Genomic DNA, 27,480 nt, shown 5'->3' with positions numbered 1-27,480 from the left:
TCTGTACCTGTAATTCCTAAATAGTGTGTGTACTGGGCCTAAACTTTTGAATGCAAAAAGTTTTCTCAGAAAACCGTTTTCTACTTGTTGAGGCTTATTGGTGAAAGCTTTTCATGTGTACAAATTTGGGAAGAAAAGCCAAGTGCCACGACAATGTATGTAGTAGAAACCTACTTGATAAAAATATGGAATTCCTCAGTATCTTATTTTTCCTAAGTCAGAGAGTAATACTTTATAAGCTTAAGAAAAAATTCAATCTTCTGAAACCACAGTTATCCATGCCACAAAATTTCTGCACGCGGAGTCCCTAAATATTACTGAATAATCACAGAACTTAGAGATTGGAATTAAACTCTCCCAGTCTAGAACTCTTATAGTCTCTCAGACAACGTTATGCTCCTCAGTCATCTGGGAAGCCAGGGCGTGAACAATCACTTCTCTCCCTGGAGAATATCCTAGGCAAGGAAGGGGGCCACCAGCCAGGGAAGGATTGTCCCAGTAGGGCTTGAGGAAAAACCTACCTGACGAGTGTTGAGTGAATTGCAAAGTGTAAGTTTTGAGAAAGAAATTGGAGAGGTGGATCGCACAGTGCTAGAGGAATAGGGGAAAGCTTCCTCTCTGAAAGAAGGACCTTCTGCTTGGTGGTGGCAGTCTGCCTTCTCTCTCTTCGTTGCCTGGACTTCCTGAGCTGCCAGGGCAGATTAACACGCCAAATATCCATCATATCCTCATTAAAAATAAGTAAACACAGGATATCTGTGTTTTCTTTACCTGTCTTGGTCTGACTAAAACTAATCCCGTGCTGTTATTTTAGAGAAAAGTATTTGAAAATATGTTTCACATCTATTTACTTTATTTCTAATGTCAAGAAAACACATAACGTTGCCTATTGGCTCTGCTACTGGGTCACACTCTCTCTTCACCCCTGGCTGCCCAAAGCTGCTTGGCAACTCCTGACTGACCCAGACTGTTTTCCTGCTCTTGAAGTCCCAGACCTCCCTTTCCACTCCTCACTCTGCGGGTGACCTTCCTTCCCCTTTCCTGAGAAGAATGGAGTTCCCCCAATTCTGGTTCACTGAACCTTAAAGCTTTCATCTTTTGTCCTTACCCCCTTCCTAGTTCTCTGAAGATTTTATTACTTTAGTCTTGCCCATTCCCACCTTCTCCAAACTTTGCTACGTAAATGACCTCTTGTGTATTTAGTCCTTTCTTTGACTCTTTTTCCTGTTAATTTTCAGCTAAGCCCAAGTCTGCTGTCTGAAAGCAATCATTGCCTAGAGGATTCGAACCTCTGAATCTGCTTCTCCTTCTCTGAGCCCCTCCTTCTCTGTCTTCTCTGACTCTTCCTCAACTTTCTCCTAGAATTGAGAATTTCTCTATTTTCCCGCTCTCTACTTAGCCTTGACATCTCAGTCTCTTTCATATCTACACCTGATAATAAAATATTCTCTGTTTTGCAGGTTCTTGCAACTATGGAAAGACTAGAGAAAGTGAATAGCTTTCAAGAGTTTGTCCAAATATTCAGTCAGTTCGGAAATGAAATGGTGGAGTTTGCACATCTAACTGGAGATAGACAAAACGTATGTATTGACCACATTTAAAAATCTTCAGATACATGCACTTTTCAATTTGGATGGAGGCGTGATCTTTGTGATTGTTTGAGTTGATTTCTTTGCTTATTAAATCTATAGGCTTGGTCTTGAAAGCCTTTCATAAATAAGCCAGGATAAAGTCAGTAAATCTGTATGTCTTTTTTGAACACACACATAATAGTTAAATATGTTCCCACCTCATACACTGGGAAAGGCCATATTTTGCCTTCAAGGGTCAACTCAAGTGCTTCCTTTTCTATGAAACTTTTCATTTGACTCTTCTACCAGGGCTTGGGCAAATAAATTGAGTCATCATATGTATTCTTGTAGTATTTTGTTGTGTATCTCTGTTATTATTCTTTCTGTAATTTGTTATAATTATTTTGTTATATGTTCCTGTAATTATTCTACATTAGATTAATAGCAATAACTCAAACCATTATTTATTTGCATTGGCTGTGTGTCAGGTACTTAATATACATGATCTCATTTAATTCTTAAAACATCCCTATAAAGGAGGTATTGTTATTACTGTTTTACTCATGAGGAAACTGACCCTGAGAGGATAATAAACTTTCCCAAGGTCACTCTTCTAGCGGATTGAACTCAGTTATGTCTGATTCTAAAGCCTATAGATTTCAAACTACACCATGATATTAGTTCTTTTTAGGTTTGTTCCCCAATTCAGACTCTAAGCTCCTAAATTTAGGGAGGTGTAACACCATATTTTATCCATGATTGACTTTTTCTTGTTGGGGTACTTCTGTATGAGTCCATCTTGTCAGCAGTTTAGATATATAATAATTGACATTTTCTTGAGATGATTTGGTATAGTCCCATAGACTATAATTTTGGGCATAAACTTTCCTGGTTGCAGCTGGAGTTGGAAGATGGGTATTGGCCTGGGAAGTGGCAGGCTAGATTGTGATGCTTCTTGGTACTTGGTACTTAGTCCTTCTTGGACCATCTGGGTTTTATGGAGACCTCTGTTTTGTCCTCTGGACCAGCCCTCTAACAGATTGCCATCTTTTTCAATCACTTGCTATCACCATATAATATATGGTGTCATGTATGGCTTGTAAGTATTATGTATGGCGTATACACTTGATGTGTTGTCAGTAAGACTCACAGGTTGTTTTGCAAGAAGTCCTGTCCAGTACATTAAAGATGAGAAGAATGGGTGGAAATTTTAGAAGTGACCTCAACCTTTATTTTTGATAGGTATTCGTGGTGGGTGATATTCACTGGTAGAATACAGTCCCGTGGGATATGATCTTGTGACCTGAATTAGCTTTTGGGTTCTATGCAGTGTCCCACGTACTGGATGTAACTGTTTTTTTCTTTCCTACTAAAGAAAGCAATATTGGGATGCCAGTGAGTGAGAGTGGTATTATTTTAAGGATAACTTTGAATTGACTCTAATTTACTAAAACAAATAAAAGGCAAATCGTTCTCAAACTTTAGATGTTTGTTATTTGTTAGAAAGGGCTTTTCACTCAACTCACAAATGAAAAAAGACTAATGTGACAGGTAAAAATTTGATGTAATTCAAATTTCAGTGGCCGAAAGTAAACTTTTATTGGAACTCAGCCATGTTCATTTGTCTATGTATTGTCTAGGGCGGCTCTCACACTGCAGTGGCAGAATTAAGCAGTTTTGACAGAGACTGTATGGCCAAGAAGACCTAAAAAATTTATTTTCTGGATTTTTATTGAAAATGTTTGTTGACCTCTGGTTTAGGTAGTCATAACCAAATTATTATGAGAGCATTTGATTCTGGATAGGTCAGCACTATTCAGGCACCTTCTGTGATCGTACACATTCTGTCAAGGGCTCTGTTAAGAACAACCAAAAGAAAAAAAATGCAAAACACAGCGTGTGCCTCAGAGTGCATAATCTAGTTGGGGAAAATTGTATACCCAAGACACATCTCAAGAACATTACAGAGCAGCATATTGGTTAAGTTTAGGACAGACTTCACATTGAGATGAATAAGCTGAATAATTAGATGGGCTTAATCAGACACGGTGCCGGAAAGAGTTGACTTCTAATCATCTATTTTGAAGGAAATAATAGCCCATAGATGCTCAACAAATAAGTCACTTTTAATTAAGTAAAGTGTAGGATGGTGGTTCCTGTTTAGGAGTGGAGTGTGTCCACGGGGGCACAAGAATGTAGGTCTCATTTCCTGGCTCTACTGCCCTTAATAAGGGCAGCTGTTTCTTTCTACTGTATTGTGTTGATGTATTTAAATTGAAGCAGTGACGTTTTATAAAACTTTATTCTGTTTTTTTTTGTTTTGTCACTTTTTTAACGTTACCTAATTGTCGAGTAAATGATTTTTCAAGAAATTGGATTGTTTACATGATCCTAGACTGCTCAGTGATTTTATTTCATTTTTAGGATTTGAAAGATGAAAAGAAAAAGGCAAAAATGGCAGCGGCTAGGGCAGTTCTTGAAAAGTGTACAATGATGCTTCTCACAGCTTCCAAGGTAAAAAAAAATTTTTGCTATTATAAATTAATTTTAAATACATCTAACTTAGATATTTTACATTTTTTAAAAGACCAAAGTGATAAATTGGAATCTAGTCTACAATAGTCAAATCTTAGTTATTCTTTAATAAGAGTGCTAATAACTTCCTTCCCCAACTCCAAACAGCAATTTACCTACGAGTCAGCTTTGATCGAGCAGCTAAGCAAAAGATGGCTTATTAGGTGTTATGACTCGAGGCCTGTCGCTCATGGTCACTGTCTGCAGAGTTTTGCCAGTCTTGCTGGGAAGCCAGCACATGTGCTCTAGAAAAAGCTGGGCAAGTTAGAATCTATTAAGTAACAGTGGAGTATTAAGCTAGCCCTTAGTTTGTTTATTCTGTAAATTCATACCTCTAATTCCTTATTCTACTTCTAACAAATTGTCAGTCAAGAGCCTATAATTCCAAACAGCGGTTTGCTAGCAAATTGGTACAATTCGAGAATGAACTAGTAAACATCTCATTAGCAGTGTGTTTAGAATTGCCTGTTCATAATATTTACTCTGTGCTAAGATCAGGGAAGCCACAAAAACAGAGTTCTCTGGAGCCCACTAGGAAGGCTCTGTTCATATCTAGGCCCTTGAGTAGTTTTTCATTTACATCATTTTTTAAAAGTCAAAGATGCATCTACGGTCATATATCATCTGTTCATTTTTCCTCATTCTTTTTTAATTCTTGCACATGTAAGGCAACATTTTAAAATAGTTTTAATCGTGGTGAAGTAAAGGGTTTTTTCCCCCAATATTTTAAGTAAACTTATTATTGAAGTATAAAGATACAGTTTTGCACTCTGCCTTTTTCACTTAACCTTGCTATCGCTTTTTACTCATCCTGCTTCCACTTGTAGTGAGGAGAAGCAGCTGGGTGAGCCAGGGACCCAGGAGATTTTGGTAAAGAACCATTTTTATTAGCATGACATGTTCTCTGTAAGATTTTGTGTATTATGATATGGGTCAAATCTTAAAATAAAGAGCTTCAATGGTTTCGAAGACATGTCTCAGGCATCCCCACTGCGAATCAGCCCATAAAAATAAAGGAGGAGTGTTTGACCGAATGAAAGTGGCATTGGATAAGGTAATTGAAATTGTGACCGACTGCAAACCAAATGGAGAGACTGACAATTCATCTATCAGTATTTTCGCTGGAATTAAAGAATTCAAGGTAAGAATAAAGAGAATATATTTTGACTTTTTCTTTCCATTTCAAAGGAGCATCATTATATGTAGTATCCATATTTTTGTGTAATATTTTAGAATAGGTGCTTCACAAAAGCAGGTATTTCTCTTTAAAACAATGCCACTATGTACAAACTTAATGTTCACTAACATTTGGCTTAGTGTCGTTTGTACAAAGAACACTGGTCTTGGGTGACAGTAGCTGCTGTGGCCCTGTTTAGCTGTATGGTTTAGCTGTAGCCTCCTGTCCTCTGTTTAGAAAGGTGTTCCCTTCACAGTCTTTTGAGCAGTGCATGCCATCCATGGGTGATGACAGACAGCAAACCATTTCTGTTGGCATTCTTGCTCTTCCCTGTGTTATGGGGCTGATACTTTGAGACTATAGTAATAGTATTAATGATAATTAAAATTTAAAAATAAGCAATAATGCATGCTAACATTTATTTAGCGGTTTCTCAGTGCCAGCCCTGTTCTGAGTGCTTTAAATGTATGTATAGGTTTAATCCTCACAAGGACTATTGTTATATTATCCCCATTATATAGCTGAGGATACTGAGAAACAGAAGTCAAGTAACTTGCCAGCTAGGAAGTGCCAAAGTTGAGATTTGAAACTAGGCAGGCTGACTCAGAATCCTCACCATTTTAGGGAAGACCTTCTCATCAGAAGTCAGAGAGATGGTGAAGCTGCTTTTTGGGTAAGAGTGGTGTATGAATCAGGAGGGCCAAGGAAATGTTCTGGCACAACCCCCTCATCTGACAGATGGGAAAACCAGAGCCCTGAGAAGTTATCCAATATGCTGAGGGTAACCCGCCTCTCAGACAGGGCTACGACAGGGATGGTGTTCTTTTCATCTTACTACACTTCAACTTTTAATTGCGTCAAGGTCTAAGGAACATTAGGTCAAACAAAGTAATGGAAAGAACATTTATTTTTAGGGACTGTGCTCTTAATACATATTATCTCATTTAATCTCGAATTCCCCTTTTAGGTGGCTAATATATCCATGTTTTTGAGGAGGAAAGCTGATAAGTGGTGAAACCCTTCTTGAGAACCAGGACTCTCTAATCCCAAAGTCCCTGACCTTTCAGTTTACACCTCTGGGTTTGTTTATATGCTGCGGGACCTAGCTCTTCCTGAGGGGAAAGAAGCTACAAGGGCCAGTCATTCTCTTAGAGTTTTTATTGCTGAATGGGATCTTAGAGATTATTTTTCTAATCCTCTCTTTTTATAAAGGCAAAGGGAGATGATGTCTTGTCAAAGGATAATTAGGGAAACAGGGTTAGAGCCAGGCCTTTTGCCTCTTGACCCTGCATTTCTGGTTCCAGGCTGACTAGGGGCAGTGCTATACCTGTGGCCGCTGCCGGCTGCGCTCGCTGCTGACCCTTTCACAGTCAGTTGTTCTGGAGCGCGGAGCTGTCACGAATAGCCTCAGTCTTACTGTCAGTGGTTACTTTTTGGCATCTTACCTTTTTTCTGATGGAAAGTATAATCCGTAGAGGGAAACTGGATACTTTACTGCATTCAATACTGTGAATATGTGGACAAATCTTATAAACCATATAAATGAATGACCTTCAAAAGAAAAAAAAACTCTACTAAGTTGTTGTTTAAAAACATATGTATGTTCTTTCCGAAGGGAAAATCAAAAACCTTAACATAAACGGTGTGTGGTCAACATGACTGATTTTTATGTTGTAATTCTATTTAAATTCTCAAATTCTCAGATCTTCATTGATAATTCCATACCTCGCTTTTATTCATTTTCTTTCCTAACTTAAAAAATAATTCTGTCTACTTAGGATGATTACTGGAGACAGCTTGGGCCGAGAGCAGAAGGGGAAGCTAGCACCCCCTACAGCTTCTTGACCTTTCCAAATCTTAGTATTTTCCAGGGCATGATAAAGTGGTTATATGTAAGGATTAACTTGAAATATTGTTTGTAAAAGGACTTTAAAGTGCTAAACAAATGTATCCTTGTCATCACATTCATTGTGACCACAATTATGATCATCACTGCTTATTGCCTCTTGGCCCAAGTTGTTTCTGTGACCTATTTCAAGGGCTAGAAGTTAAAGAAGGTTGCGGTGACATGGCATATCTTAGAAAGCTGAGAGAAGGAGAGATTGCAGCAGTGAACGTGTGTCCATCACATATTCAGGGAACTCGAAGCACAGGGTGGCTGACGGGGAAGGTTGTCCTGGTATTGGGTGGGGCTGAGATAGACTGTTGGAAAGAGATGCAAAGATAAGACCCTAGAGGATGTTGTGCCATGTAGTAGAAGTTTGGGCTTGATTTTATAGGTGGCAAGGAGCCAATTGGAGGTGGCAATATCAAAAGGTTTAGATTTTAGAAAGATTATACAGGCCCACTGGTGGAGGACATTTTGGTCATGTAGGTGCTATTGGGGACATAAGAGAAAATGTAGGGAAATGAGTTAGGTGACTAGGAGAGTTTTGTTGAATTAATGAAGGAAAAATCGATGCCTTTCTCACTCCAATCCATACTCCACACCCTCTGCACCCTTCTGCCCGGGCTCAACACATTCATATTTGTTTATAACAGCTTCCAGGACTTTGCGTTGGCATTTTCTCAGATACAGATCCTTTACCTGGAGGCTGGTTCATTTTTCCTACCAGTTGCTACATGATAATGCTCTTTCTGCCTTAGTATTCACTGATCTTATAGGAATGTTGTATTAACAACTATAGGAACGAAACTCTGCCTGGCCCTTGGTGGCTCTTGAGTAATGTGTCCTTCTGGGTTAGAGGAGAATATAGTCTTGACTGGACGCTGTATTTCCCCTCAGCCCTTCAGGAAAGAAATGGCTAGTGTCTTCTGTAGCACTATTAGAAATTATAGCCCATTTTGGTTAGGTGGGAATATTGATTCATATGGATGTATGTCCTTTTTGTTCTTAGATGAATATTGAAACTCTTCGGGAGAATCTTTATTTTCAGTCAAAGGAGAACCTTTCAGCGATGTTGGAGGTTATCTTGGAGCGTACAGAGGACTTCACAGATTCTGCCTATACCAGCCACGAGCACAGGGAACGCATCTTGGAACTGTCAACTCAGGCGAGGAGGGAGCTGCAGCAGTTAATTTCTGTGTGGATTCAAGCTGTAAGGACTGTTTTTCATCGAAGTAAATCTTCTCTAATAGCTTTTTCCCAAAGTTTTGAGACAGGTGGAAGCTAACATAAGCACCGGGAGTATGAATGTGGTCCAGAATGAGACAAAGATGCCTCATCCCTGTTTTCGCTCCTACTCGGCCGAGGTGCCTTTCCCATCCAGCACTCACGGTACTCAGCATTTCTAGGCCTGTCGTTTCTCATCCAGGCCAGTCTGGGTTCTGTGCCACTGTTACCATCACTAGGTCACCCTGTTGTCCCCGCTCTTCCACCAAAGTCACCTCTGGAAAATTCCTCCCCAGAATGCTTCTTCAGAGTGAAGAGCAGAGGAGTAGACCCCTACCTAGAGGTTCTTGGGACCTGAGTTTTACTGTTGGAACCATTGAGATGTACACGCTTCTTAATTCTGAGGACAGCTGATTTACAGACATACCGATTTAGAAAACTTATTGAGATCTAGATGCAGTGAGGACAAGGGTAGACCCAGCTGGCAGGTAAAAGATTTTTCACCCTCGCATGGATTCCTGGTCTAAGATTGGTGGGCAGCCACTTACAGAGCCTTAAATAGGCTGCTGGGTTGCTTAAAACACGGGAGATTATTCGGGCGAGAGTGGTAAAGACTGACAGAAGCTGGACAACATAGGAAGCGTGTGCCCAGTCTCTTATAGAGCGTGGATTAAGAAATTGGGAGACAGAGCCCTGATACATATTTCTGGCACCATTTATTTATTTCTTAGAACTAGGGTATGTCAAAAAAGTAGTTGACATGGTTTACAACATATAGCATGGATGGAACAAATCTGGACATCATGAACAAGAACTTTGGCAGTAAAGATGAAGGAGAAGGATGAGTGTGGCCAAGAGTGTAGCAAACGAGGCAGCAGTTTACTCTCTTGTAAACAGATTGACTTACGAAGAGCAGATTTGAATCACAGATTTTTCTGGTGTTTTCTTGGTATCACAACTGTGCAAATGCTCATATTAACAGGGAAACTTAATGCAGAGTAGAGTGGCATCAGGGATATAAGCAATATTTTGCATTTAGTTTGAATTGTCTGTGATATCTAATCTGAAGTATAGATTGCCTCAGTGTTGAATTTTAAGTCCGTGATTCAGTATAAAGAGTTTCTGTGAGGAAGTGCTCTCTGTATTGGGAATCCGATTCTATCAATACTTAAATGTGAAATTAGCCCCTTTCACATTATTCACAACACTCAGATCTCTGATTCTGCATGCCAGATGTACTGGTCATTCATTTATTTCAGCAGCCATTACTGAATGCTTTCTATATGCCAGGCACTGGAAATCTAAAGATGAATAAGATAAAATCTTTGCCTGCAAGAATTTTGCAGTATAGAAAAATGTGGGAAGGAGTGAGGCAAGTACAGACAGTTTTGCAAGTGTCCTGAGAGAAGGCGCAGACCATGTGTTGAGAGGGTTGGAAGGAGGGTGCATTTATGTTTAGGGAGAGGAATAGAGAAGGCTTCATGAAGATGTTGATATGTAACTTTGATTTCTGCATTCAAAGAGCTGAATACCTTCTACCTGCCGTTTGCTGTGCCAGGTGTTGTGGATTCAGTGGTGAGCAAAATAAATGTTATCTCAGCTTCATGGAGCTTTCCAAGGCCTAATGGGGAAGATAGACTTTTTTTTTTTTTGGAGAAAGATTAGGCCTGAGCTAACATCTGCCGGCAATCCTCCTCTTTTTGCTGAGGAAGACTGGCCCTGAGCTAACATCCATGCCCATCTTCCTCTACTTTATATGTGGGACGCCTACCACAGCATGGCTTGCCAAATGGTGCCATGTCCGCACCCGGGATTCGAACTGGTGAACCCAGGGCCGCGGAAGCAGAACATGCAAACTTAACCGCTGCGCCACCAGGCTGGCCCGGAAGATAGATTTTAAACAAGAAAATCAAAAAATAAATGTGTAATTGCAAGCTAGGATGATTATTTAGAAAAAAGATTAGAGTGGGTAAGAAGGGAGTCTAATTTAGATTGTGTGACCTGAGACGGCCTTTTTGAGAAAGAGACATTTATGTAAGAACTTGAAGATGAATAGGATTTTAATTTTTAACTAGGTTAAGAGTGAAGGGATGGAGCATTCCAAATAGATTAGATAAAGTAGATTCATTTTAGATATGATAACTTTATTAAAGAAAATTAGATTTTAAAGGACTCACCTGTTTATGGTTAGAGTAGAAAAATATAACTAAACAATTAAAATTCTATTTTTCACTCTAACCATAAACAGGTGAATTTTTTAAATCTGCTTTTCATATAGCTCACAGAATGATATTATGCATTTGTTATAATTTATAGTTCAAATAAAATTGGAATAACCAGATGAAAAAATGAGGTAACATTCATATATACTTTTTAAAATTTTTAGCAAAGCAAGAAAACGAAAAGCATCGCTGAAGAACTGGAACTCAGTATCCTGAAAATCAGTCACAGCCTCAATGAACTCAAGAAAGAAGTAAGTATAGTTTGAAATCTGGCCTTTTTTAATCCTTTACTAATTTTCATGTTGTGTGGTATGTACGATATACATTAGTGTTAATATGTCCACGTACCTGGAAAATGGTTTTAGACGTTTTCCTTTGACCTAGTTATTTTGAAACCACCATTTTATTAGTGCCATTATCCTCAAAGCTTGTATGAGAATGTTCCTAGCAACTTTATTTATAGTAGCCCCAAACTGGAAACAACCTAAATTTCCATCAACAAGGGTCTAGATAAATGAATTTTGGTATAACTATACCAAATACTATTCAGCCATAAAAAGGAACAGTATCAGTACAGGTAACAATATAGATGAATTGCCAAAATGTTACACTGAGTGAAAGAAGTCAGACACAAAAGAGTGTGTGTATGTATAATTCCATTTAGAAAAAATTCCAGAAAAGGCAAAACTAATTTATAGTGACAGAAACTAGGTCAGTGGCTGCCTGGGGTCAGAAGTTGGGGGCTATTTACTACAAAGGGGCATGGGGGAACTTTTTGGGATAAAGGAAATGTAAATATTGATTGTGGTGGTGGTTACATGGGTGTAAATGTCTGCCAGAACTCATCAAATCGTACCCTTGGTACATTTTGTTGTATATAAATTACACCTTAATAAAGCTGGTTTTTAAAAATATTCTTTCGGTTGAGAAGATTTCCCTGTTTCCTGAATGAAAACTTGGTCATCTCGTGACTTATTTGGTCATTCTCAGGTAATTGGTCTTTAAGTCTGGGGTTTGCAAACTATGACCAGGCTGTCTGTTTTTGTAAAGTTTTTGGGGACACAGTCCTGCCCGTTTGTTTAAATGTCGTCTGCTGTTTTTTCACTGCAACAGCAGAGTTGGGTATTTGCAGTAGTGACTGTGCGACCTGAAAAGCCTAAAATAGTTACTCTCTGACCTTTTACAGAAAAAATTTGCCAATCTCTGCTTTAGGTCATAAGAAACAATCTCAGTTCGAAAATGAGAATGTTCATTCCGATACATTAGTATTTAAATTCATCCCATTGTAGGACTTCTCCCCTGTTTCCCACTTCCCCAGCCCCACCTGGGGCTTTTGCGAAAGGTGTCCTGTCTCTTTTTCAGGCCCTTCTTCCCCTGTTAGTCTGGCTTCTGTTCCAGATCTTTGCCAGGTTGTGGCACAGGGAAAGAAGAGAGGAAGCGGGGAGGCGGGAAGTTCTTGGTGGCTGGCGCCCTTACAAGATGCACTCAGCTCAGTAGATGTTTCAAGTTGACTCTCCTCTCATGGGTACTTGGGCGTGTTCTACAGAGGCTCTCTTGTTGCCTCGCCTCCCCCAACCGCCTTTACTACAACTCCCATGTCATGTTGTTCCCTCCACTTGGGGGTGTGTCTGCAGGTGGGACTCAGGGTAGACGCCATCAGCTCTCCAAACAGATCCTCCTCACAAAAACCTCTCCTCCCTCATCTCTAATTTCTTTATTCTTTTATATTTTTGAAGCGGGTCAAGGGCTCAGGAGAATGAAATTGGTTTGGGACGTTTCTTTTGTAAATTATATGCAGGGTGATCTGTTTCACATCTTACTTGGTATTGACCTCTATTGAAACCTTCATTTTTAACATCCTGTCAAATATGGAAGGATATGGTTTTCTATGGTTTATAAAAAGCCTACCCATTTTTTTTCAGCCTATTCAATTTTAACTAAACTGTTGTTAAAACTATGACTATCAATAGGGCATAAAATCCTCTGGCGAAAGGCTGAATGGCTCTCCACAGCTTCATTCCCCTTACCTTTGCAATGGGTACAACAACATCAGCCTAGAAGAATTTTTATAAGGATTAAGGAAGATAATGTCTATAAAGCTGCTGTTGGTACACTGCACAGAGCAGGAACTTGGGGTTTATTCACCCTTCTTCCTTTACGGTTGTTAATAAGTTGTCTCCAGAACCATTTGTAAGATGTACGTGATCTTGGACAGGTCACTCAGTGTCTAACGACCTGTTTCCTCGTCTGTAAAATAAAGTACTGGCGTTATGCATTCTCTAGGGCCCTGATGGTTAAACAAAACCTTTTAAAACTCTTACGTACATTTTATTTCCAAAGGAAAATGCATTTTAATGTCTTTGTTTCTGACTCTAATTGTTCGCACTTGATTGCACGAATGTGGACTACCCTATTGTTGATTTTGTAGAAAGTCCTGTAATTTGAACTGAAATTGGATTACTTCCAGGAAAAAAAGAATCACTTCATTCGAATAGGCTTAATTCAAAGTCAGATTTTCCTTAGGACAGTGTTATTAAAAATGATCTCTTTTCTGGAGAACCCCAAAGTAACCTGTCACATGATTAAAAAAACAACAACAAAAGGCAAGATAAGGAGAAGAATAGATTTTGGAGTTAATAGTACCCAAAGATGCCCAGAGAGAATGAGCTGTGCTTAAAATCCGTTCCACCCAAAGTCAAGTAAAACTTTGGGGTTTTTGTTACTCTTTTCTCGATCATTTTTCTTGTGACCCAAGAGTTAGAGAATACAGCTCTGGATGGCAGCTATAGATACACTGTAACCCCGCGAAGGGAAGCGGTTGTGTCCTACTTGTCGTGTGTGTCCAGCCTTGAGTACAGTGCCTGCCATGATGTAGGTGTTTAACAAACTGTGTTGAATGCCTGATTGACTGAATCTCACAGAGGCTTTTTCAAAAGTCTGTTAAAAAACATATTAGTGATCGTGAACTGCCATTTGATTTTCCTCTTACGTACTCTGATACCATACTCTTAACACTGTTCTACTCCTCACTGACTTTAAGAGTTATTTCTTTAAGAAGCATTTATTTAAGAGAGAAGCTGTATGGAAGGAGCTGGTTGATAGTAGGATGGAAAAGGGACCAGGCTGCTCTGGCACTGGGTGACCAGTTCGTCTTCTACAAACAGCATTGCTGCTCCCAGCAGGGGACTCAAAGATGTCAGTATCCCTCCTGCTTTTGGGAGAACTGGCAAGCTCCCCAGTGCCACACAACGGCTGCTGTTACCACAGGGAGCTTTCCATTTTCCCCTCAACAGATCTAGTGGGCTGCGTTGAGGTTGCTACTCTTTCGTTTTAAAAGTGCTGGCAAGGTGCTTGGTCACAAAGCCTTATTGTTTGTTGTCTTTCTTTCACGACTCTTCACCCCTGACGTCTGCAGCTTCATAGTACAGCAACTCAGCTGGTAGCAGATCTGTTAAAATACCATGCTGATCATGTGGTTCTAAAAGCATTAAAACTTACTGGAGTAGAAGGAAATTTAGAAGGTTTGGCTGAATATGCCTGCAAACTCTCTGAACAGAAAGAGCAGCTCGTTGAGGTGAGTAAGAGGTTTGCTTGTTAAAGAAATTGTAGTTTAATGACAGCTGTGCTAGCATCAGAGCATCTTCATGCAAATGCAGTTTTTGGTTCACTTCTATGAGCATTTTTTTCTCTCTCCTTTGGAATTTTAAAGATAAAATGTTTATCTGTTTTGTTGTTACAACAATCTGGCCTCTCAAACAAAACCACAACAAATGCTGGAACCCACAAATGCACTTCTTAATCTTCTTGCCCTTATTGTCTCAGAGAGATTAGACATTGGAGTAAAGCAATGGAGATCCATTGTATGACCTTGTTTCTATCTGAATCTGTGGGGTCTCAGGAGGAAAGAGATGGCACACTCATTGGGATAATTTAAAGAGGGTTTAGTAAAGGACCTATTGACAATTGCATAGATGGGGTGTGGGGGAAACCATGGGTATGCAGTAATTGGCGTTAGTGATAGCAAAGCTGGTACCACTCCTAGGCCCAAATTAACAGAGGGAGTGAGTGGTTAGTGAAAACTGGAAGGGCATAGAGTCTTTGAGAGAGCCACCTTGAGAGGTGATTTTAGGACTAGACACAGAGAGTCCAAAGCGACCTTGCAGGGAAAGAGCGTGAGAAGAAAGGCCCTTACTTTCTTCATCCCCGTTGGTCTATTGGTGGGGCTTCGCATTGGCCAAACATAGCTGTAGACCTCATTCAGTCAGTCTCCCACGGCAAAAAGCAGGTTTGAGAAGGGAGGAGAGTGGATATGGAGGGACAAAGAGAAGATACTCAGCAAAGATTCCTTTTCTGAACCTCTCCTGCCCAAATCTCTCTTATGTGTTACTGGTGCTGCACCTTCCACTTTTGTTATAATTCCAATTATTATTTGATATTATAAGCCTTCTACCTGTTGAAAATGTCAGACATCTTTTAGAAAAAAAGACATATACTTGGGGCTGGCCCTGTGGCCTAGTGGTTAAGTCCGGCGTGCTCCACTTCGGTGGCCTGGATTTGGTTCCCAGGCGCAGACTTACACCACTTGTTGGTGGCCATGCTGAGGCAGCAACCCACATACAAAATAGAGGTAGACTGGCATAGATGTTAGCTCAGGGCGAATCTTCCTCAAGCAAAAAGAGGAAGATTGGCAACAGCTTGTTAGCTCATGGCAAATCTTCCTCAGCAAAAATTAAATAAATAAATAAATATACTTAAGCTAGGTATACCTTATACACATGAGGTATGTCCAACACATACAGTCGTGCATCACTTAACAATGGGAATACTTTCTGAGAAATGTGTCATTAGGCAATTTCGTCATTGTGCCAACATTGTAGAGTGTACTTACACAAACCTAGATAGTATAGCCTGTTACACACCTAGGCTATATGGTACTAATCTTATGGGACCACTCTTGTATATGTGGTCCATTGTTGACCAAAATGTCATTATGTGGCGCATGACTGTATATAAATGCACAGATGTGAACCATCTAGCAGTCTTCATGATATCTAATATACCCTGCTCACTGAATCTCAAAGACTAAGGGTGAGGAGGAACCTTTAGACTAACTAGACTAGCTTCCTCTCCTTTACTTGTTTACCTCTGAAAACTGCTAGAGAACATTTTTTTTTTTTTTTTTTAAGATTTAATTTTTTTCCTCTTTCTCCCCAAAGCCCCCCGGTACGTAGTTGTATATTCTTTAGTTGTGGGTCCTTCTAGTTGTGGCATGTGGGATGCCACCTCAGCGTGGCCTGATGAGCAGTGCCATGTTTGTGCCCAGGATCCAAACCAGTGAAACCCTGGGCCGCTGCAGTGGAACGCGCAAACTTAACCACTCTGCCACAGGGCCGGCCCTGAGAATATGCTTAAAATGACTGTAGATGCATCCCCATTTTAAAGTAGATTTGATGCTTATGTTTTTTTAAATAGTTTTTTTTTCAGATATAATTGACACTGGGGCCAGCCCAGTGGCACAGCGGTTGAGTGTGCACATTCCTCTTGGGCACTGGGGTTTGCTGGTTCGGATCCCGGGTGTGGACATGGCACCACTTGGCAAGCCATGCTGTGGTAGGCGTCCCACATGTAAAATAGAGGAAGATGGGCATGGATGTTAGCTCAGGGCCAGTCTTCCTTAGCAAAAAGGGAGGATTGGCAGCCGACGTTAGCTCACGGCTAATTCCTCAAGAAAAAAAAGATATAATTGACATATAAACTTGTGTTCGTTTAAGGTGTACAACATAATGATTTGATATATGTATATATTATGAAATAATTACCACAATAAGTTTAGTTAACATCTATCATCTCACATAGTTACAGAAATTTTTTTCCTTGTGATGAGAACATTTAAGATCTACTCTCTTAGCAACTTTCAAATATACGAAACAGTATTGTGAGCCATAGTCATACTATACATTACAGCCCCAGAACGTGTTTATCTTATAACTGGAGATTTGTACCATTTGACCATCTTCACTCAACCCCCCCACCCCCAGTGCTGTTATGTTTATAAACCAAATATAACTGTAGACAAACTCTTGCTCATTATAGGAATCCTGCAGCAAATATTTTTAAAAAGTGAAAATTTTTTTTTCAAACTTTGTCTCAAGATTTTCCATAATTTTCTCTGATATAGGCTCTCTATTTATTACATCAGTCATGCTTAATTCAGCGTTATCTCCTGTGAAAGGTGTTTTAATTAATTGACCATAAGGGGAAGTGTTGTTTGTTGATAGAAAGAATGTGTAACTGGTAGTAACTGTGACATAGTTTAGGTGAGAACCTTGGGCGAGTCACTTCTCTGAGCTAAGTTTCTTCATATATAAAATGTGTGGGCACTGGTAGATCCTTTTAAAGATTCCTCCTGCTTCTAATATTCTGTGACTGCCTTACCATGATCAGGTGGGAAGTAGAAACAATTTGCTCTACCCTTATTCGTGCTTCATTCCTAGAGAATCTGTTGGTAACTAGTATAAGATTATAATAATCTTCTCAGTAATGTACAAATTTATTTTTAATAAGGTTTAATGAGTAAGGTAATTTAATAAGGTTTTAGTAAGTTTTATGTGTAGAGTTTTTTCTTTATTAATTATAAAATGATACTATGAATTGTGAGGAATGAGCATGTGAAAGTTGAACTATAGAAATGTTTTCTCGTAGACCTGTCGATTGTTACGACATGTATGTGGGACAGAACCTCTTGAAATAACCTGCATACACGCAGAGGAGACATTTCAGGTGACTGGGCAGCAGGTATGATCAATAGCAGATTGTTCTTTCTTTATTGTGTCCTGTCTGAGTATCGTAACAAATTGTGTGGAAGGAAGATGTAAATGGTTCTGCTTAACTAGACACCAAATCTACAGAGAGAAACAAACATAATGGAATTTTCACAGGTAGTGTGCCAGAACATAGCTGACATTCCATTGGGTTATCTGGTCATCTGCCAAACTGAAGATTGGCCCATTTAATCGATGTCCTAGTTTACATCTATTTTAAATGGAGCTGTTTACAATGCAGGTTGTTATAACACGTTTGAAAAGTAAGTTATAATTATGTAACAAGCCATAAAAATATTCACACGTTTTCACCCAGTAATTTCTAAGGACATAAAGAAATTAAAAAAAAGAAAAAAACTAAACTAAAACGATGTTTGTTATATTACTTGTAATAAGATTCAATTGGAAGCAAAATAACTATCTTAATTTAGGCAAATAATACATTATGACTTTAAAATAATAATTATGGTAACTAGAGTTAGCAACATTGAAAGATGTTTGGTCAAAATTTTGGGTGATAAAAGCAGGATACAGATTTGTATATAAACTATAATTGCTACTATATAAAATGTACATATATAAGAAAATGTAAGGAAATCTGCAGAAATGAAAATTGTGCTTTTTTGGGAGAACTGTGAGTCTTTTTCTGAGTTTTCTATAATATTATTTTGTATTTATAATTTTCAAAAGCTTTTAAGAATGAATATCCCATTTAATACTGTCCCTGTCAAATTAATCTAAGGAAAAAAGTGAGGGACAGAACTTCTTTTCCTTTTTAGGTCTAAGCTCCAAACTACAATTTACCTGATGTTCTTGTTTCTTTTATCATCATCAGCCAAAAGGACTTACTCCTACTTGCAGTATTGCATGATAGATGTCGGAACCCTGGATTTATAGTTGAGGACAGTGAGAGTGACTTGAGACAGTGGTGGTGTGTATGCCCTGTAGCAGAACCATGTTGGATGTTGGAGGGAGTCAGAGAATAGTATCAAAGGCTTATCATGGAAGCAGGAACTGTATGAGTGATCATCTGCTGAACATTTTATTATAACCAGAGGATCTCTGTTTATTGGGAGAAACTTAGGCTTCGGTATTTGCTTGCCCACTTGGGAGTCATCGTACTTGCTTTGGCTATAGATATATTTCAGTAGAACTGAAAGCTTTGACTCTCCCGCCATATGCCATCAGCTCTTATTAGTCTCAGGCCCTACTTGCTATTTGGTTGCAATTCTCTGCTTCCTGTTTTTATTGCAGCAGGGATATAAGGAAAAGCCAGATTTTCTTCCCCAGGATGGTGGTAGAGCCTGTTATCAACTTCTATAATTTGAGAAGTTTTTTCTGTTTCCATAGCCTCAGCTTTTACGCCTCGTCTTTGCCATCTGTCTCACAGAAGGATCATTTAAGGAAATAGAGCATGCCTCTGGGATAATTTATATTTATTTCTGAGCATCTCTGTTTTAGCAGTGTCATTTTTATATTTCCTTTAAAGTGTTAGATCATTTCCAGGGCACAATTGAACAGTTTGTACACTGTCCAATGGCTCCTGGTTGAGGGGACAGCAGTGCTGAAACCTAGCCCGTAGTCCGCTGGCAAGCCATGTGCCTACCCTCCCTGAAGATGGGGAATCTTGTTCCTCTCATAAAGCTGCCACCTGCTTGTCAAGCCCTGTGCCTGTGGGACTGTGCCCACCCGGGAGGAGCACCTAGCTGTAATTCCCTCGAAGGTAGCATGACTCTGATTATATCAGTCTTCTGAAAGCTCTCCAATGACTTCCTGTCTCGCTCAGAGTAAAGTCCTGTCCTTACTGTGCATCTTTCTCTATTACATGCCCACTGGCGACCTTCGTTTTTCTCATGTCAGTCCAGTCACACTGGCCTACTGGCTGTTCCTCGAACACACCGGAAATGCTCCCACCTCATCCCAGATGACTTTCCCGAGATTTTCCTGTGGCTCCCTCACCTTCTTCAGTTCTTTGCTGACGTGCCACCTTTTCAGTGACCACCTAACTTAAAATACTCTGAACCACCTAATGCCCTCCATCCTCCCTACCCTTTATTTTTCTATATATCACTTATCATCTTCTAAAAATTCTACATTTTTAATTGTTTGGCTCCCCTATTATATTGTGAGTCCCATGAAGACAGGGACATTTATCTGTTTCATTCACACCTGTTTCCCCAGCACCTGGAACATGGGTACAGTGCCCGGCACATAGTAGCTGAATGAACAGCTATATATTAGTTGCTCAGTATCTCTGAACCTCAGCTTCTCTAGCTGTAAAATGGGAATAATGCTTATTTGGGAAGGGTAGTATTTTGTTTCTGTGTTTTGGGGATTAGTACTAATGTATTCAAGCACCTAACACAGTATCTCAAGAATGTATCTACCATGTACTCATAGGTGTGTGTATATGTTACTACTACTACCACCGCCACCACTGCTACTACCACTCTTCCTGCTACTGCAGTAATCTCAGTACTCTCTTCTACTGCTGTGTGCAGGGTACTCTTTGAAGTTTGAGCCTAACTCTTTGAATTATGCTATAGAAATAACTTTGTTGAAACAGAGTTTTCCTTGAATAAATATAATTGCTTCCTGAATAAAGGTTTGTATATAATAATGCATACTATTTATTTGTAGATCAGGTTATAGGGAACAGAGAGCTTTGTTCTACTGTGTATCTCCACGCCGCCCAACATGGGGCTTATGTGTGGAAATTACTTCACAGTTGTTTATTTAGTTGATTTGAACAGTACAGACTTAGAAGTTTGGTCTCAAGGTTGATTCTGAGAGCTAAGATTTTGAAGTTCACACCTGTGAAAATTGTGTTTCACTAGATAATTTCTGCTGCTGAAACATTGACATTGCATCCATCTAGTAAAATTGCTAAAGAAAACCTAGATGTATTTTGTGAAGCCTGGGAATCCCAAATTAGTGACATGTCAACACTCCTAAGAGAGATCAATGATGTGTTTGAAGGAAGACGAGGTGAGAAATTGTCCACATGTTGAAATATATTATTATTTAATGTAACGCTAGCAGTTTTTAATGTCAAACCTCAGATGCAAAATGAATTATCTTGTAATAACCTAATTTGGTTATTTTTATAGTAAAATATCTTGCACAAAAAAATCATGAAAGTATTATCTGTCCTTCTTCATTTTAGTATCTAAGCTGTAAAATTTGTTCTACAGCAATATAGATTTCTTTGAATTAATATTAACATTCTAGTTTTCCTATTGAAATTAAGTCATTTTATATACCTTCAAAATTATTTTTTAGTCTTAGTGCAAAAGCTCTTCTGTAATACAGTAATTCTCTGATTTAATTCTACTAACTTTGTAATGAAATGAATGTAGTTATTTGATTTTTGAATTGCTTTCCTTCCGCTTGGATGGAATCTCTTTCCTTGATGACTACATAGTCTTGGAATATTTCCTGTGGTGGGTAAGTTCATTGGTATTTCTACAACATGTAGAATAGCACCTTACAATGCACAGGAAGGCATCATTTTTATTGTTTATTTTAATATCAACTGGGGGTTTTGTTTATTTCCCATTGTACTGTGTCTTGTTATTTATGTTTATGTGTTTTTATGTATTTTTTTTCCTTCAAATGGCTTCTGTTAATGTCAAGCATGCTTTTTTAAAAAATAAAATGTCAAAGTCATTGTAACATCAAATTACATATTTATTTTTACTGAATATGAACATTTAAACATTTCATATTTAAAAAAATAGCCATTTAAGATAATTGCTGATTTACTTAAAAATCAGGGAATGATAGAGTTTGTAGATATAATTTGTGAAGTATAGTAAATGTTTACCATGCTTCTACATTTAAAGATTTCTGTTGATAGCTAATCTGAATGCCATATCATTTTGATGCTTTGATAAAATATTCATAGTTACATGGATCATTATGTGAGGCAAGTTTCATATATTAAAATGTAAAGTGGTAGAATTAATCTACATTTAAAGAAGAATGATCACTTAACCATAGGACTCATTTAGGAAATTAAGAGAAGTGGCCTCCCACTCTTTCTTAGCACTAGCATCCATTACAGATAGACTGGAGTTGAAATAGGAAAATCTCGTACTTATTTTTGGACTACATGGTCATTGTGGTTTCTTTTACTTTCAAGCTGGATATTACATAAAATATCTCTTCTTTAAGTTTGGGTAACCCAGCCTGAAAAAATCAAGGTTGCCTTAGCTTCCTTAGGGCTGAACAGAAATTCCTCCTTAGGTGGGAAACTCTGCTGCCTTCGATCAATGGGACTCCCATTGTTTAACTGGTAAAGTATCTTGCTGTCCAGAAGGCATCCTTACGTGGGGTTAATTGAGATAGGGTTGGTTGATGTCTTGTACTGCCTTTCTTTGTCCTGGCTTTCATCATGAAGCTCATAGAATAGCTTTTTCCACCAAGAAGTTCAACTCTGGACTAGCCATTATTGACCGGACTGAGTCCAGTGTCACAGTGTTGCTCTTCCTGTTCTGTATGGTTATTATGACAAGGCTGCCTGTTACTTGCATCTGCCCACTGCTTTCCACACAAAGGACAGAGTGCATTCTTCAGATCCTGATTTCTCTTTGCTACTGTTATAACTATTATTGAAAAGCCTTTGCTGTATTCTACCTACCTTAGTTCTGCTCTGCATAGCTTGACTCTTTTGACTGGGAAAATTATCAGATATGTTTGCAAGTATCATTTAATTAAACAATTAAGTAGCAAACAGCATGCTAAGCAATGAGAGGGAGGCTTTAGTGTTCTCACACTTGAAGTCAGTCTGAGAGCTAGGTCATTGTCCCCTTACTCTGAGACCCTCATATTTCATAATTGGGCGTCCTGGGATTGCTTCAAGAACTCAAAAATCAACTATTTTCCTGCCTTCCTGCCTTCATCCAATTCTGCCTTCTTACCCAAACCTCCAGGGCGGTCATGGTCCTTGTATTGGAAGGGATCAGATCAAAAAGACTCCACTTTCCCTTAGTGATGACTATGTATCAACATTTAGAATTTGAGATTATTTTAGACAAATAAATGTCAAAAACAAGCCTTCTCTCATGGCTTGCAGACTCTATCCCTCCTTTCAGGAAGCTGAATTTCCCTTGTTCTGTTTGAAACATCTTACAGTTAATACGTCTAGGCTTCGGTTTATAGTGATGCCCAGGGTGGCTCTGTTCCATAGTTGTGCATCTATTTTGTCACTTGGCAGATTGGATGCATGAGGTGCTGTCCACTAAAATGGGAAGTACAGGAAGAGGAACGTGCTTGTGGATAAATAGGAGTTTATTTGCGGGATGTGTGGGTCTGGAACAGGAAGTGACCCATCTAGACAAGAGATGATGGGGTGAGGATAGTACAAACGGAGATAAGAGGACTGATTTAAAACGAGTTTTACAAGTAATAGTGCTAGGATTTGGTGATTAATTGAAGGTAGAGGTAAGGGAGAGTTTGTGGATGACAGCTGGGTTTGGATTAGAATACCTCACCCTTACTCCTGAGGTTAGCTCATAATCTGCCTGTCCCCAGTAGTAGGGGATTCACTTTAAGTGAGTCTGGGGACATGATTTTCTTTTTTTTTTTTTTTGATAGATCATGCTATTCAGAGACCCTTCCAGAACCAGAAAAAGCTAATTGTAAAAACTTGTAGTCAGGAAAAATATAGCACATCTTCAGTAAAATAATAAGGCTTTTCTGGCCTTGGGGAATTAGCTTTATTCCCTGGAGATGCAGAAAAGCTCTGGATGTAAATGAGAGCAGCACTTTTCAGTTAGGTTTTCATCAGAAATAATTTTGGTACCCCCATAAGATGAGAGGGCCTTTTGAACTTAATTGTGAACTTAATTTATCTCAAGGTGTAAACTTGGAAGTAAAGATGGCACAATTGTGGTGTTGATTTAAGGAGTATTAAACAAAGGATTTAGGGAGTATTAAATTTATGATACCCCTGTGAAGACAGTGCTTTGAAAACAATTCTATAAATCAAATATCTGTACCAAGTATGTTTTCTCCAAATATTCTGTTTTTTCCAATTAAATTCTAGTGTTTATAACATGTTTTCATCAGAGAGAAATTATTTATTTATGCTACCTCTTTGATTTGGTATAATAGCTAAACATAATTGAGTCAATATATTCTTGCTCTGCTTAGAATCAATGGCAATAATTAGACTTGTATGGAAAAAACAATTATAAAATGATTCAGATTCATCATTTTTATCAGCTTATTTAAGTTGGGGTGTTTTTTTTGTATTATTATCAGCTTATTTGGTTTATGTTAGAATTGAGGGAAAGAGGAACAACCTTACTGGCATAGCATTCGGAGGAGACATATCTGAAGAATGACCAATTTTTCAGTTGTCCTCAAATTTGTAAACTATTTTGAGTCTAACCGAAGGGTGGGAATAGGGAGCAAAACAAAGTCCCTGTAAAAGCACCATGGGGATTGGAACTGCCAGGTGATCAATAATTGGTGGATGGTGATGGGAGCAAACCAGAGTGTGTAAAGGCTCTCTTTTCATTGCATGTATTTCTCCCTGCCTTCTGGTTTCTTTAACTCTGTTGTGTCTTGGAGAAATAAGAGATATTGAAACAGTTGGGGTTTCTTCCCCTCTTTGGATAGTCAATGTGAACATTTCAGGGTCATGGGCAATAGGAAGGACCACAGGGTTAGATGATACAGGATCGCTCACCTAAGCTAACGATATTTAAATAATGATTATGCCCTCTTCTGTAGCTTAAGTAGAAGCTTAAGTAGTAGCTTAAGACTACTTTTTAGGGATATTAGGGACAGGATTCAGACTTTGAATTAAGATATATGATGAATTTTGAGCTTCCGAGTGACCTGAAGACCATTTTCTGTTAATCTCACAGCTAAATCAGACACTTATTACATCAGAGCTAGGAAACAAAGCATGGAAATAACTTTTTCCTCTTTAAGTTTTATTCCACTCTTGCACTTCTGAGATCAGAGAACCACTAATAAAATTCCCTTACAATTCTGACATTACAAAGAAATGATTTGAATCATAAACCTATTACCAAGTACCATTAGCTGACTCTTAATGACATTTCATCTTCGGAATCAGCACTGTCCAATAGAAATATAATGTAAGCCACATATGTAACTTAAAATTTTCTAGGAAGCACAAGGAAAATTTAGAAAGAAACAGGTGAAATTCAATTTTAATAATATTTTTAATTTAACCCAATATATCTAAAATATTATTTGTTTATAATCAATATTTAAAAATTATTAATGAGATCTTTTACATTTTTTTCTTTATACTAAGTCTTCAAAATCTAGTATGTATTTTACACTTAGAGCACATCTCAATTCAGATTGGCCATGTTTCAATTGCTCAGTCGTCACATGTGGCTAGTGGAGTACAGATTCAACAGCATAGTTCTAGATGAAATTTTAAATATGATACGAGCAAATTTGCTCCATTCATGTAATAGTCATTTTATAAGAAAGGGCATGATTTAGTGCTCTTACATTTTATTTTCTTTTATTAAGTGGAGCCATATGAAATTGCTGTTTTTGTGTTGCAAAGTGGTTGAATATCAGCAATTTCATATGGTTCTACCTAATATAGCTGAACACATGTCCTTTCCTTGAAATCAAGAACCAATTACTGTTCAAATATTATTTTGAAATCTTACCCAAGATATAACAAACTAGCTTAAAAAAAAAGTCTGTCATCCATTGTAACCTGACTTTATACATGATCCAGAAGCTGGAAAGATGAAAGTGCAGGAATGAAGTGGGAGTGACACATCTCCTTCCTTTCTTTAGTTATTGTGCTTCTTGCCATGTGTTAATTCGCAGCCAACAGACTGTTATTTGCTTTTTTTCATCTTCCTCTCTTTACACTAGAGTTGTCCTCTTCCCTGAGTGGGAGAGTACAGTGCGAGGTTAGCTGTGAATGATTCGGTCTAGTACTTGCAGAAAAGGAAGCCAGCACTGATAACTAGTCCTGATAAAAGAGAATCTGCTTTCATTAGAGGCAGCTGTTGTAAGAGAATTCTCTACAAACAAAGCTGCTTATAAATATAGTAAATGTCAGTGAGGTTTTTTGCCTTTCTGCCATTATGTTGGGAGAGGTAGAGATTGGCCACCACAGATGCCTTAGAGATACAACTGTTGAAAGTCTTCATGTTCAACAATCAAATTACAGTTTTATTTCTCAGTCACATGTAATTCATAGACTAAATTATCACAACTAATATACTAACATTCCTGTTTATTTAATAATATTCTAAAACTTAAATGTGAATAATAGAAAATGTGTTGTAAGTTATGTATCTTATTTGTAGGAGAGAAGTATGGCTACCTTTCACTTCCAAAGCCAATGGTAAGTACAAGAGTTTTGTACATTTCAGAATGCTTTTATTCAGAAATTGAATTTATGCTCTTAATGCCTATTGCTACTCCCCCCTACCCCCCAATAATTGACATTACGAAAGAAAGGATATCAAATGTTGATTGTTCAGAGTTGTTATTCTGACCAGCAATCTCGATGTAGCCCACACTCTGATTATTTGTGCTGGGTTTGGGGAGTTGAGGGAACAGGTGACAGATTTTATGATTAATAAGAGGTCATAATTGGAAGTTGGAGGTATTTTTGGTCTTCATATCTTCAGTCTAATGCACAAGGTCATGTTGGAACCATTTTCTACAAGCTAAGAACTTTTTTAATGCTTTCTACCTTGATGAAAATATGTCCTGCTATTTATATTTAGAGACTTGAAATGTTTGGCTTTACGTAACCGAAACTCACTCATCTGACTGCATTCCAAAATAGTGTCCACTAGATGGCAAGCTTGGTTACATTATTAAGATAGTTTCTGTACCTTTTTAGGCAATTCTCTTTCAGTCTCCATTAAACAATTTAATAATAATAATTTGTAAAAGTAAAAATAAAAATAATGAAAACACAACTAAATGTAAAAGAATAAGATGGGGTGTAAAATTATAAATAAAGTAAAACCTAAAAGCCTCTAGGGTATTCTTAACTTTTTCGTAAAGGCTTTATCAATTGCTTTATAGACCCTAGGCTAGGGAAGAAGATAGAGATGCTGTGGCTATACAGGAGGGAGCAAAGAGATCAGTGGTCATCTCCATTTATTTTCAAATGGACATAAGAAGCAGCTTGTGTGTGTGTGTGGAACCTTATAGTTTCCTTTATTTATTTTCTGCCCTTTAACTTCTCCTATTTCTTCTATAGTAAACAGCATTAGGAAATCTGTATGTTAAATGAGCACTTATAAACTATGGGATAGCAAAAAGGGAAAAATTGAGACTGTTCTGTGCTGCAGTGAAACTGGTAACAGAACAGCTGGTCAGAAGTAATAAGTCATGGTAATAATAAGGGAAAAACAAAAACAGAGAGGTACATGTATATCTCAAAAGTATTGGTGACGATGTTTCTTAAGCTAAGCAGACACGAGTGTTATGTTTTCATACATAGTATACACAGTATTTTATACACAGTAATTTATACTGTGTGGATATGTGTGAATATACACTCAATGTGTGTGTGTAGTTTAAATAAATGTTTCCTTAAAAATAAAATGGCTCCCTGCATCTCCTGGCCTCTTTATCTCCACCAGCCCAGCTGTTCTGGAACTCCTGCCCCAACCCTGGGAGTTCCCACCAGATCCCAGAATGAAAGGAATGCCCAACCTGGGCCGCCATTTCCAGAGAACTTCTGAATATATTTTTCAGAGAAACGCTGATATTGGTAGTGGTTTCTATTCTTCAAGTAAATAGGCATCTGTGGGCCAGCCTTCTAACCTAACCAGTGTACAATGTTCTCTCTCTACTCCTGGGGAAATATATTCCGAGTTCCATATAGCCTACATAAAAACAAACTTGCTGTTTCAAAAATAGGGGCCCATCAAACATCCAGGTTCAAATATTAAATCCTAAATTCTACGTATAATGTTCTCTACAACCTGAAATATAGGATGAGGAATCAGGATGTCAGTGAAAC

General features: G+C 38.3%; 1 protein-coding gene across 2 annotated transcripts in view; it reads left to right on the top strand.

The window, feature by feature from the left end:
• CTNNAL1 (catenin alpha like 1) overlaps nucleotides 1–27,480 on the top strand; it is a 58,816-nt gene that overhangs the window by 22,586 nt on the left and 8,750 nt on the right. The window contains exons 4-12 of one of the 2 annotated variants that reach the window (XM_046661822.1): nucleotides 1,461–1,580; nucleotides 3,996–4,085; nucleotides 5,116–5,286; nucleotides 8,220–8,420; nucleotides 10,821–10,907; nucleotides 14,072–14,230; nucleotides 17,359–17,451; nucleotides 20,315–20,465; nucleotides 25,802–25,839. In XM_046661822.1, coding sequence (XP_046517778.1) covers nucleotides 1,461–1,580; nucleotides 3,996–4,085; nucleotides 5,116–5,286; nucleotides 8,220–8,420; nucleotides 10,821–10,907; nucleotides 14,072–14,230; nucleotides 17,359–17,451; nucleotides 20,315–20,465; nucleotides 25,802–25,839 — 1,110 coding nt within the window. The remainder of the gene's footprint in view (nucleotides 1–1,460; nucleotides 1,581–3,995; nucleotides 4,086–5,115; nucleotides 5,287–8,219; nucleotides 8,421–10,820; nucleotides 10,908–14,071; nucleotides 14,231–17,358; nucleotides 17,452–20,314; nucleotides 20,466–25,801; nucleotides 25,840–27,480) is intronic. The other variant, XM_046661826.1, reaches the window with a different exon arrangement.

The sequence above is a fragment of the Equus quagga genome, chromosome 1 (genome assembly GCF_021613505.1).
Source record: "Equus quagga isolate Etosha38 chromosome 1, UCLA_HA_Equagga_1.0, whole genome shotgun sequence".
Lineage (NCBI taxonomy): Eukaryota > Metazoa > Chordata > Mammalia > Perissodactyla > Equidae > Equus > Equus quagga.
This window is presented reverse-complemented; position numbering and strand designations above follow the sequence as displayed.